Source organism: Chiloscyllium punctatum, chromosome 9 (genome assembly GCF_047496795.1).
Source record: "Chiloscyllium punctatum isolate Juve2018m chromosome 9, sChiPun1.3, whole genome shotgun sequence".
In the NCBI taxonomy this organism is placed as follows: Eukaryota; Metazoa; Chordata; class Chondrichthyes; order Orectolobiformes; family Hemiscylliidae; genus Chiloscyllium; species Chiloscyllium punctatum.
In genome coordinates this window covers 45,826,271-45,839,117 of record NC_092747.1, presented here as the reverse complement: position 1 = coordinate 45,839,117, position 12,847 = coordinate 45,826,271, and the positions used below count along the sequence as shown (strand labels likewise).

The following is a 12,847-nucleotide window of genomic DNA, read 5'->3' as shown; positions in this document are numbered from 1 at the left end:
GGAAATGAGGAAACTGGAGAAATCAGAGTTCATCCCTTGTGGTTGGAGGGTTCCTAGGCAGAAGATGAGGCGCTCTTCCTCCAACCGTCATGTTGCTCTGGTCTGGCGTTGGAGGAGTCCAAGGACCTGCATGTCCTTGGTGGAGTGGGAGGGGGAGTTGAAGTGTTGAGCCATGGGGTGGTTGGGTTGGTTGGTCCGGGTTTCCCAGAGGTGTTCTCTGAAACGTTCCGCAAGTAGGCAGTTATTTCTCAGTTCCACCCAAATAACCTCCCTGGATGTATTTCTGGGAATATCCTCCCTCAGTACAGCTGTAATGCTATCCCTTATCAAAAACACCACTCCCCCTCCTCTCTTGCCTCCCTGTCTGTCTGTCCTTCCTGTAGCATTTGTATCCTGGAATATTAAGCTGCCAGTCATGTCCATCCTCAAGCCACGTTTCTGTAATTGCTATGAGATCCCAGTCCCATGTTCCTACCCATACCTGGAGTTCATCTGCCTTCCCTGTTAGATCTCTTGCATTGAAATAAATGCAGTTTAATTTATCAGTCCTACATTGTTCTGCTTTGTCCCTGCCTGCTCTGATTGGTACAGTTGAAAAAAGGAAGCGAGTGAAACAAACAGTCTCAGATTGATCTCTTTCCTCACTATCTCCCTAGGACCTATCCCCCACCGTAATAGTTTAAATCCTCCCATGCAGCTCGAGCAAATCTCCCTGCCAGTATATTAGTCCCCTTCCAATTCAGGTGCAATCCGTCCTTCATGTACAGGTTACTTCTACTCCAGAAGAGATTCCAATGATCCAAAAATGTGAATTCTTCTCCTATACATCAGCTCCTCAGCCATGCATTAGTCTGCTATACCCTACTATTCTTACCCTCACTAGCTTGCGGCATTGGGAGTAATCAGATATTACTACTCTCGAGGATCTACATTTGAAATTCCTGGCTAACCCTCTATTCTCCCTTCAGAATCTCATACTTTTCCCTTCCAATGTCATTGCTTCCAATGTGCACAATGACCTCTTGCTGGCCCCTCTCCCCCTTCTGCACCCTCTGAGACATCCTTGATCCTGGCACCAAGGAGGCAACACACCATTTGATTTTTTTGCTGCTGGTCACAGAAACGTCTGTCTGTGCCTCGGACTAGAGTCCCCCAACACATTTGATCTCTTGGAACCTGACGTACCCCTCATTGCATTACAGCCAGTCTTGATACCAGAAACCTGGCTGTTCAGGCTACATTCCCCTGAGAATCCATCATCCCCTATATTTTCCAAAACAGCATATTTGTTTGAAATGGGACAGCCACAGAAGACTCCTGCACTACCTGCCTACCTCTCTTACCTTTCCTGGAGTTAACACATCTATGTGACTGTATCTGCAACTTTTCTCCTTCGTAAAATTGCCATCCATCACATCCCCTTGCTCTTGTAAATTCTTCATTGCCTCTAACTGTCTCCAACCGATCCATTTGATCGGATAGGATTAGTAATGAACAGCATTTATTATAGATATACTTCTCAGTAACACGTAAACTCTCCCTAAACTCCCACATCCGACAAGGAGAGCATATCACTTTACTAAATGTCATTTTTGCTTCTTCCAATCTAGAGACCCAGAAAATAGCACTGTCTTATTCCTCTACAAAACATTGCTCCAGGCTGACTTAATACTTGTGGCTACTTTTTTTTAAAGTTTAATTAAGAGACATACCTCAATACAACAAAACAAGAAAGAACCCACTCTTTTCACTACTGCAGACCTACCGTAAGGCCACACTTAAAACTATTCACATTTGTTTCTGTGCTGTGACCTCTCCAAGCAGGTTCCTCCAAGATTAGTTGTGCATTTCACTGTTTGTTAATTTTCCCAGATGCACTCCAATATACATGTTTTTAGATTTAAACACCAATTCAATATAAAAATACATTTGGTATAGAACACAAGTAATCTGACGATTGATTAGATATGTGCAAGCTTGGGAGGTAAATGTAACTTTGGGCCCATGATTCTCAAAGATCACCATTGCTTCCAAACACTTCCTATTCATGTACTTATCTAAGTGTCATTTAAACATTGTAATTGTATTCACATCCACCACCTTCTCTGGAAGTTCATTTCACACACGAACCACTGTGTAAAAGAAATTGACCCTCATGTCTTTTTAAAGATCTCTCTCTCCTCTCACCTTAAAAATATGCCCCGGAGTCTTGAAATACCCCATCCAAGGGAAACAACACCTGTTATTCACCTTATTTATATTCCTTGTGGTTTTAAAGACCTCTAAAAGGTCACCAACAACCTCTTATGCTCCAGTGAAAAAAGTCCCAGCCTACTCAGCCTCTCCCCATAACTCAAATTCGCCATTCTCAGCAACTCCTCTTATGTACCCTCTCCAGTTTAGTAGTATCCTTCCTAGAACAGGGTGGCCTGAACTGGACCCAGTACTCCAGAAGAGGCCTCACCAACACCTCAAACAACACCCTAACTTACACTATCACTGTACCAGGATCTTGACTTGCAGTAATCCTTTGTGAGCCTAATGGGATTGAACATGCAACCTTACACTTGCTTTTGGTCCACATCTCTTGATGCTCTTCCAACAAAATCACATCAATATCAGTCAAATCATCTCCCCTGTGGAAGGGTCTTTGATAACTTAGGTCACAATTGCTATCATGGAGGACCTAGATAGAAATTATTCACATCGACTGAAGGGTAGGGAGTCACTGAGCAACAATTGAAGGCAACTATCAAATATCAAAGTCTACAAAAGAAAACAAAAATAGTTAAATATGTATCTAGTGGGAGGTTATGATTTGGAATTAGTGTGGAGGAGATATACAAATTCAGAGCTTTCAAAGCACAAAGAATAAGCAGCTGAAGAGGAAGATAGGAATTAGGAGTGGGCAATTCAGCCCTTTCAAGCATGTTTCACCATTTAACATGATCATGGCTTATCATGTACTGGTTTCAATTCCACTTTTTTGCCTGCTCCCATTAGTCTTTTATCCCACTTTTCATCAGAAAAGTATCCATTTCCTTCTCGAATTGGTTGATTGATTCTGCCTCCACAGTACTCTTGGGCATGGAGTTCCACAGATTCACAACCTTCAGCAATTTCTCATCGGTTTTGAACCTACCTCTTCTCACTATCTACAATCTCTTGTTTTAGACTGTCCCAGAAAAAGGGAACATCCGTTCAATGTCAACCTTATTATTCTCCTTTAGCATTTTATATACCTCAATCAGATCAGCCCTCTCATTCTCCTGAATGACAGCATGTACAAATCAAAGCTATTCAACTGCCCCTTGTCTTGTAACCCTTTCATCCATAGAATCAATATGGTGAACCTCCTCTGAACGGCCTCCAGTGCCACCACATTCTTCAAGTAAAGATGCCAATACTGGACACAATACTCCAGATGAGGTCTCATGAACACCTTAAATAATTGTCACAACACTTTACTTTTATAATCTAGCCCTTTTGTAATAAATGCCAAAAAGATTCAATTTGCCTTTCTTATTATAAAGATACCCATCTTCTGTGATTCATGCACAAGAATACCAGGTCCCTCTGCACTGATGCACTTTGGAACTGCTTCCCATTTAAATAATAATTTGCCCTTTGTTTTCCTGGCCAAAATGGATGACCTTACATTTATCCAAATTAAACTCCATCTGTCAACTCTATCTCATCACAGCCTGCTTTCCCACCCATTTTAGTACCATCCACAAATTTTGTTACATTATACTTGGCCTCTACTTGCGGATCATTTATATAGATTATAATCCATTGCAGTCTGAGAACTTAACCCTGTAGCACCCCACTACTTACAGTTTGCCATCCAGTGAAGGGCCAATTTATACCAGCCCCCTCTCTGTCAGTCAGTCAATCAATCCTCTATCCAAGCCAATACTTTACAGTTAGTTTTCTAAAACATGGTTGCATTCTTGTGCTACCCAATGTTGTAGAAAAATTGCGCTTTAGAAATAGCACTTCTAGTATTGGTGGCGTATTCACGTTACACCAATACAGGTTTTAAAAGTTTGCGCTTTAGAAACAGCATCCAATTGTCAATCACATTATAGTGAATTGTTAATGAAACATACATTATAGTAGAAGGCTTGCATCCCTAAACCCCTGTGATCTAACCTTTTATCTGGAACCTTGTCAAATGCCTTCTAGAAGTCTAGATATACCACATCCACTGGAAGACCACTATCCACCTTGCTGAATACACCTGCAAAGAGCTCCAAACACTTATGGGGTGGCACAATGGCTCAGTGGTTAGCATTGCTGCCACACAGTGCCAGGGACCCAGGTTCGATTCCAGTCTTGAGCAACTGTGAGTGCAGAGTTTGCATGTTCTCCCCGTGTCTGCGTGGGTTTCCTCCAGTCGCTACAGTTTTTACAGACCAGTAAGTTTTACGTCTGTCATCTGCAAGGTGTTAGAAAGGATTCTGAGGGATAGGATTTATGACCATCTGGAAAAGCATGGCTTGATTAAATGCAGTCAACACGGCTTTGTGAGGAGCAGGTCATGCCTCACAAACCTTAGAGCTCTTTGAGGACATGACTAGAAAAGTTGATGAGGGTCGAGCTGTGGATGTGGTGTATATGGACTTCAGCAAGGCATTTGATAAGGTTCCCCATGGTAGGCTCATTCAGAATCAGGAGGAATGGGATACAAGGGAACTTAGCTGTCTGGATACAGAATTGGCTGGCTAACAGAAGACAGCGAGTGGTAGTAGAAGGAAAATATTCTGCCGGGAAGTCAGTGGCGAGTGGTGTTCCACAGGGCTCTGTCCTTGGGCGTCTACTGTTTGTAATTTTTATTAATGACTTGGATAAGGGGATTGAAGGATGGGTCAGCAAGTTTGCAGATGACACAAAGATTGGAGGTGTCCTTGACAGTATAGAGGGCTGTTGTAGGCTGCAGCGGGATATTGACAGGATGCAGAGATGGGCCGAGAGGTGGCAGATGGAGTTCAACCTGGATAAATGTGAGGTGATACATTTTGGAAGGTCAAATTTGAAAGCTGAGTACAGGATTAAGGATAGGATTCTTGGCAGTGTGGAGGAACAGAGGGATCTTGGTGTGCAGGTACATAGATCCCTTAAAATGGCCACCCAAGTAGACAGGATTGTTAAGAAAGCATATGGTGTTTTGGCTTTCAATTCATGGGGATTGAGTTTAAGAGTTGTGAGATCTTGTTGCAGCTCTATAAAACTTTGGTTAGACCACAATTGGAATACTGCGTCCTGTTCTGGTCGCTCTATTATACGAAAGATGTGGAGAGGGTTCAGAGGAGGTTTACCAGGATGCTGCCTGGAATGGAGGGCTTATCTTATGAAGAGAGGTTGACTGTGCTCGGACTTTTTTCATTGGAGAAAAGGAGGAGGAGAGGGGACCTAATTGAGGTATACAAGATAATGAGAGGCGTAGATAGAGTCGATAACCAGAGACTATTTCCCAAGGCAGAAATGGCTAACACGAGGGGTCATAGTTTTAAGCTGGTTGGAGGAAAGTACAGGGGGGATGTCAGAGGCAGGTTCTTTACACAGAGAGTTGAGAGAGCATGGAATGCGTTGCCAGCAGCAGTTGTGGAAGCAAGGTCATTGGGGACATTTAAGAGACTGCTGGACATGCATATGGTCACAGAAATTTGAGGGTGCATACATGAGGATCAATGGTCAGCACACCATCGTGAGCTGAAGGGCCTGTTCTGTGCTGTACTGTTCTATGTTCTATAACTCCAGCAAGTTTGTCAGCATGACTTGCCTTCCATGAAACTGTGCTGACACTGGTGAATTGTGCTTTGGTTTTCCAAATGTTCAATTATCTCCTCCATTATGATTGATTCCAACAACTTCCCCCATCACACAGAGGTCAATCTAACCAGTCTATAGTTTCCCACTTCTTGCCTATCCCCTTTTCTGAACAAGTGTGTCACATTAGCATATTTCCAATCCACTTTTCCATAATACAGGGAAGTTTGGAATATCATATCTGACGCATCCACTATCGAATGCCATCTCCTTTAACACCGTAGGGTGCAAACCATCGGGCCTTAGTGATTTATTGGCTTTTAATCCCTCATTTAACTTAATACTTTCTCCCTAGTTATACTAATTTCACCAAGTTCCTCTGTTTGTGAAAACAAACAATATTGGTTTAGAGCCTCTGCCATTTAAAGTGCTGCCAATCCTCCAGAATGCCACTAACTTTTGCAATATGGTATGCCCTAGGTTTTGCCTTTGTTATCCTTGACAAGCTGTGGATGATTTTTCGCCATTGTTGTTACAATGCCTCTTCTTTTCAGGAAATACTTTAAATGAGTTATTTAGGACCTCTTTAAGCGTTTGCCACTGTTCTTCAACTCTTTTGCCTCTTAATATTTTTGCCCAGTCCACTCGGGCAACTGCTTCCCCAAACCGATATAATTACCTTTATCCAACACAAACTAGAGCATGCGATTGTCTTCATTCTTTCAATCTGAATTTGAAACTCTGAGCATGTTGGGATCCCTCCTCAACTGCAAGACCATTTATCAATTCTTCCTCATTAAGTAAAGGAGCCAGTTCATTGTTTGGCTCCATAACATTATGCTCTAAGAAACAATCTCATACATTCTGAACTTTTCCTTGTGGCTACTCTTGCCAAGTTGATTAATCCAGTCAATATGCATGTTAAAATCACCCACAATTACTGCTGTACCGTTTTCACAAGCCCTCTTTCTTGGTTTATACTATGCCCTACTTCGAAAGTACTGTTCAGGAGCCTGTAAATTACTCTGACCAAGCGATTTCTTCCCTTGCTTTTTATTTCCACCCAAGACTGATTCAACATTTTGGTCTGTAGTGCTAATATCATTTCTTAATACAAACTTGATAACATCCTCAACCAATAAAGCAAACCCACATCTTACTCCTTCTTGCATACCCTTTCAGAATACAGAGTACCCTTGGACATTTAACTCCCAGTCCTGATCCTTCTGTAATTACATTTCAGCAATCCCCACCAGGTTGCACCTATTTGTGCTGTCAGCTCATCAACTCTACTCCAATTAAATGCACCACTTATGTTCAAAGTTTTTAAATAAGTTATACGGATTTGTCTTTTTCTTTTTACATTTTCTTGTGAAAATACTATGCTTCCTACACTCTCCATCTTTATTTACTTACCCCCGACAATACTGAGCTTCTTCTCTACCACTTACTCTAATTTTCAACTCACATTTTGATATTTTATGATTTCTTCCCTCAATTGTTGAGCTACTCTTGCAAAGAGCTAGTGTAAGCATGATGGGCTAAAATGGTTTCCTTCTTTGCCATGACCATTTTATGTTAAGAAACTTTTCTAATCCTATGAGTTACATTTGAGGAAAGAAAATTAAGACAGGTATGTTTGGGTGCAGCTCAGTCGAAACCAGAGGGTTATGAACAATGAAATGATAAACCAATTTAGAGATGCACATCAATTAAAACTTACAGATATGTCTGGTTGGGCGATTAAAGGGACAAGGTAATGTATCTGCTAAGAATATATTCTTGGAACAAGGTTAAGTCTATTTGGTAAGTGTGCTAGAAAATGTCTTAAGGGCCTGCGCTTCCAGCATGACACTAAATAGACAAACAAGCAGGAAAGAAAAATGCCAATCCTGATTTTTCAAGTGACTTGAAAATGCTGACAACATTGACCAAGTTTTCTACAAAACCATACCAAATTGAAAAACGCACTTGGCGTGTTTGAAACCAATCACTATTTGCAGGTCTATGAGAGGATAGTTGCACTGGTACAATATTACTGAATATCATACTCACAGAAGATTGCTTTTTCAGCCATGGTGTTTCAAAACATGGCAATACTGGAGATGGTAAAGAGCCATTTGATTTCCTTTCTTCATTTGCTGGAGTTAGGGAGGAATCTTTATGAATTCTCAGACCAGGAGTGCAAAACACCGGAGACAAAGGAGAATTCAGAAAATCTCCAGCTAAAAAGAAAAAAAAATACAGCTTTTTCTAAAGGGTAATATTTTACTAAACACCACCAACTAATACATGGTATTTGAAACTCAAACTTGGACATTATTTTCTACATATTGAAAGAGGAGGAGGAAACATATTTTGGGTATTTCATGATCACCTATTATTCCAAGGACTTGGCAGTAAATTAAATACTTTGAAGTGCAGTTATTCATGAAATGTAGAAAACATAGCATTTAGTTTGCATGCAACAAATTCCCATAAATATACAAGAGAATGACCAGATTGATTATTTTTTTCTGAAGTTGACAGAGAATAAGTAGAACAAAAACCTAAATTCCAAAAGAATCTCTAGTACTCAAAACCTTACTTCTGCTCTTTCACACCAGAAATAAAACTGAAGACAATATGTTCACCCAAGTATGAGGGGCCTATCTACGATGAACTATGTACAACAGGAGGTAATTCAACTAATCATCCTTCTGCAGGCAATTTGAAAAAACTATTAATCCCACTTATCTGCTCTTTTCCTCTAATACTTCAAATGAGGGGCATATGCAGAATTTATTCAATTCCAATTTGAAAGTTACGACTAAATCGTTGCCACCAGTTTCATGCAATCCACTCCAGATCATAAATAACTTACGCTTTTTAAAATATCATCCTCATAGGACTTCTGGTTCTTTTACCAGTTCAACACTATGCTCTCTGATGATTAATCCTTCCATAAACTTAGTTGTTTTCCTTCATTCACCATATCCTTATTAAATTTTCCCTTAACCTTAATACACAAGCAAAATACCCAGAAGACTGTAAAATGAAAGTTAAGAAACAAATACTGGAAACACATTGCAGATTTGGCATCTATGTTTAGAGAAAAGGTTACATTTCAAATTGGTAAATTTAAAAAATCAGAACAGGTTAATTGTTAAAAATGTAACATTTTATTTTATCTTCCACTTCAATTAAGCTTCACATTCAACACTATCTTTGACCATTTCTACCACATTCTGCATGATGCCATCAAATACATCTTCATTTCCTTTCAGCATTCTAAGATTGCTCCCGCTGAAACATCCCAGCTCACTCCACTGCCATCCCCTCTTCACCCGACTGAACTTTCTCAAACAAGCACAGGATGTGTTCCTCAACCCCATTTTCCTGCCTTGTCTCAGCAACCCTTCATACCCATACCAAACAAGAACCTATTTCCATTTTAAAGACACACAATGACTTGGCCTCTACTGACTGCTGTGGCAATGAATTCCACAGATTAACCATTCTCCGGCTGAAGAAATTCCTCATTATCTTAGTTCTAAAGGGTCATGCTTTCATGTTGAGGCTGTATGAGATTGTATTCAAATAACTGGGGAGCCCTCTATCAAGATTCTAAGCATCAGTTCTTTCATACCTATTTTAGCATTCAATTTTAATTTTCCCTCCCATTTGTCTCTGCAACCTTGCAGCATTCATAATTTTAAAAGGAGGAGAAGAAATCTGGGACAGGGCTATATATTCAGTCACTTAAGGTGAAGCAAAATATTGAGAACAGAAACTAGAAAGAGATTCAGGATGCATGCTTAACTATGGAGCTTGGTGGTTGACAGAGTAAGCATTACTTAATCAGGTAAGTTTAATTTAGGGCACAAACTAATTGTCCCAGCCCCTAACCTAATGCCAAGCAATATTCTCCATTGCTGGTGAACAGTCCATGTTTTGATTCTTAATGCAATAACATTGAGCATTCCTACATTGGATGCTTCCACATTAACATCCAAACAAACGCCCATGTTCTTTCCACATGAGACATTTGTCAATAACGTTCAAAACAGAAGCCAAGTGATGGTTATGGAGAATATAATAATTACAATTCCTTTTGAATAACCTTACCCACACATCACATTTGTTTGTTTTAGTGAAGTGATAGAATATTTTAGGTCAACCTCTACAGATGCTTGACCTCAGCAGTCCCAGCTTTTCAATGAGATTTCTCTTATCTGAACAACACTGCATTGACTGCTTGGATAAGCATAGTATTTGCTCCAGGGTGGTCAGATATGCTGAATGGATGTTCAAGAGTAGTTGGATTCTTAATTTTTAAAAAATTCTTTTCTTACTTGCAATACTTCACACTAGTCTATATTAAACTTAATTATTTTTCAGGTATTTAGCCCAATTCATTTCATAGCTCCTAAGCAGCTTCCATGATTCAGCTGTCCTATTTACACGCCATCAAAACATTTGATCAATTTGCAGAGGTTTTTGAAAGCTGTTTATGCAAATTCCAATGAGATAACAACAGCTAACTATTACATTAAGATTAAAGTTTAAAGATTTTGAACTGTGGGAACTCATCCTCATTCTAAAACCTTAGGTCATAAGCACAAGTTTATTTCTGTATTTTAATTGCCATTTAATTGAAATGTTTGGATTGATCTCCCAGTATAAATGCAATTTATAGACCTACAAATGGATTCTACACATTCAAGTCTAATATGGTTCAATATTAAAGTTATATATTAAAAGTTATATATTTTGAAGAATCGAACCCAATACTCACTGTTGGGATCTGCCTGTTGTGTCATAGAAGACACAGAAGCATTTTCAATCTGCTTTGACACAGAATTAACACACAGATCTTCTTCAGTTGTCGGTATAGGTGTACAACTGGAAACAGATGCGTTTTTTTGGGGTAGGGAGGGAAGAAAGAAGAAATAGAAATATATTCAGATTGGTAAAACTGTGACAAATGCAGTCGATATATTTGCCATAAAAAAGCCTAAAATGGGAACTTTTGAGCCAGAATGCAAATACTTATTTATTTCCCACCCAATCCTTGGTCACAAATGTAAAGAAGTGTATACTCATAATACGAATACACAGAAGCTATCCTAAAGAAAACACCAGGTGACACAATTAGCACTGTTAGTATTTTCTACAGAAACAAACTTCAGTTATGACAGAATCAATGAAGTATATTGTGGCACAACAAGTCACTGAATTTTCTCAACATTATATGCATTTCTCAAAATTTATCTAGAAGTTGTTGGAAACATTTTAACTAGAATTTATATTGTAACTTTAAAAGTACTGTATATCTAGTTTGCCATTTCATAAATAAAATGAAGATTTGAATTTTTTTTATTATGCCCACAGGAGGAACTCAAGCCAAGTTTCTGTTTCTCTGCCTAATACAGTTTAAGGACAGAATGATGGAAACACTCAAAGGAAACAGGGAGGCCACAAAAGAAACTGATATCTCTAAGGAGGGTTAAAAAAAGTGCAACAGATGAAGTCCAAAAAAAGGCAAACCATCTGGGGATTGCATGACATTAAATTCAATATAAGTATTTATTTAGCATTACATGTAATAGAATGTCCTCCTAAACCTTTCCCTGGGATAACTATTTTGATACTTATGGTCTGGGTATGTTAGTTGGCATATTGTCTCTTTAATAAAATGTTTAAAATTGTGCAAATGCAGGAATTCTGCAGGAACATAGCACTCTCAACTGATCCCTAAGTTTGTTGCAGCTGAAAGCTAATACTTCCAACTGAGTTATCATGCATGACGCCTTGAATATGACAACTCAACTGCAGTACCAAAAAGAAAGTGTGGGTATATTATAGGTGAAAGTGCATTATATTTAGTAAATTAATGTCTGTGCTTGCATTGAACTCAGCCTGTCATTACTGGACCAAGCTTGGTTAACATACTTATTGTTATTGCAAGTATGAAATTTCAGAACAGGGACAAATAATAGCACAAATAATTTGTTTCGTGTTTAGATAAATCCCATTTTAAACCTTGGGGGTAGGAGTAAGTAAGTTATTGGAAACAAGAGAAATTGAATTATAATTATTTCTAAAAATTTTTAAAAAAAATTTACCTGTTCATCTCTGGTTGAGCAGATTTATTATACAGTGCCAAAGTAAAATCATTTACATAACCAGTATGTTCTGTAATACCAAAATGTTCCAGCTTGGGAGTGAGAAGCATCTCATCATCCAGCCGTAATGTGCATTTTGGTGTCTTTGGTATAATCGGACCTTGTAAAGTTGAAGAACACTTCATTCCAGAGAATTCCAAACTGATTTTGGGATATGAGGCCTGATTACATTCTGGCTCTCCCCATGCACTTTGAAACATTAAGTGACCAAGTCCAAAATCTTCAAGTTGAGGGGTACGCAAGGAGTCATTCAAAGGCTTCTCATGTGGTGGAGTGGCAACTTCATTATTTTGCTTTTCAAGTTCAGGTTCAGAATTTTCAGTTCCAACTTTTTCAGTACTTGTTAATTTAACCTGTGGTTCTTGGAGGAAAATACATTACAGTTTATTTAGAGATTTTCCATTTCACATGTCCTTAAACTTTTGTTTTCCTTGAAGTCAAGGTCATTGTCTCCTGGAAACCTTCCATCTCTGCAGGATGTAAGACACCTACCCATACTACTGGCCAAAATGGTCACATTCTGAACAGTGAATGTTGACAGACTTTTCGAATGCAATGGATATCACAGTAGAGCCTATCCCAGTTTTATTTTGATGGTCACATATAATTAATTATTAGAAATACTGTCTTGATTTTCCACTGCCCAATTGAGCAGCCCAAAAATGAATATTCATGACCCGTCATCATTGGTCTGGATGAAAGCAACACAGGTATTACTTTTCCAAAATTTCCTGGAACTTGTCACATAGGCACAAGTGACCCTTTGGTATTTATTCACTCGCAGGAATTACTACTTAGAGGGTCAGCATTTATGGCCATCAAAAAAGATGGTTGGTAGCCAACTTCCTGAACTGAAGTTTGTAGGAGAACTTGCACCACACAGTGCTGTTAGGTAGGAAGTGCCAATT

The 12,847-nt window shown here is 39.2% G+C and overlaps 1 protein-coding gene across 4 annotated transcripts in view; it reads right to left on the bottom strand.

The window, feature by feature from the left end:
* ska3 (spindle and kinetochore associated complex subunit 3) overlaps positions 1-12,847 on the bottom strand; it is a 61,571-nt gene that overhangs the window by 14,579 nt on the left and 34,145 nt on the right. For all 4 annotated transcript variants that reach the window (XM_072577420.1, XM_072577422.1, XM_072577421.1 and 1 more), the window contains exons 5-7: positions 11,880-12,300; positions 10,550-10,656; positions 7,828-7,997 (exon numbers count right to left, since the gene is read on the bottom strand). In XM_072577420.1, the coding sequence (XP_072433521.1) occupies positions 7,828-7,997; positions 10,550-10,656; positions 11,880-12,300 (698 nt within the window). The remainder of the gene's footprint in view (positions 1-7,827; positions 7,998-10,549; positions 10,657-11,879; positions 12,301-12,847) is intronic.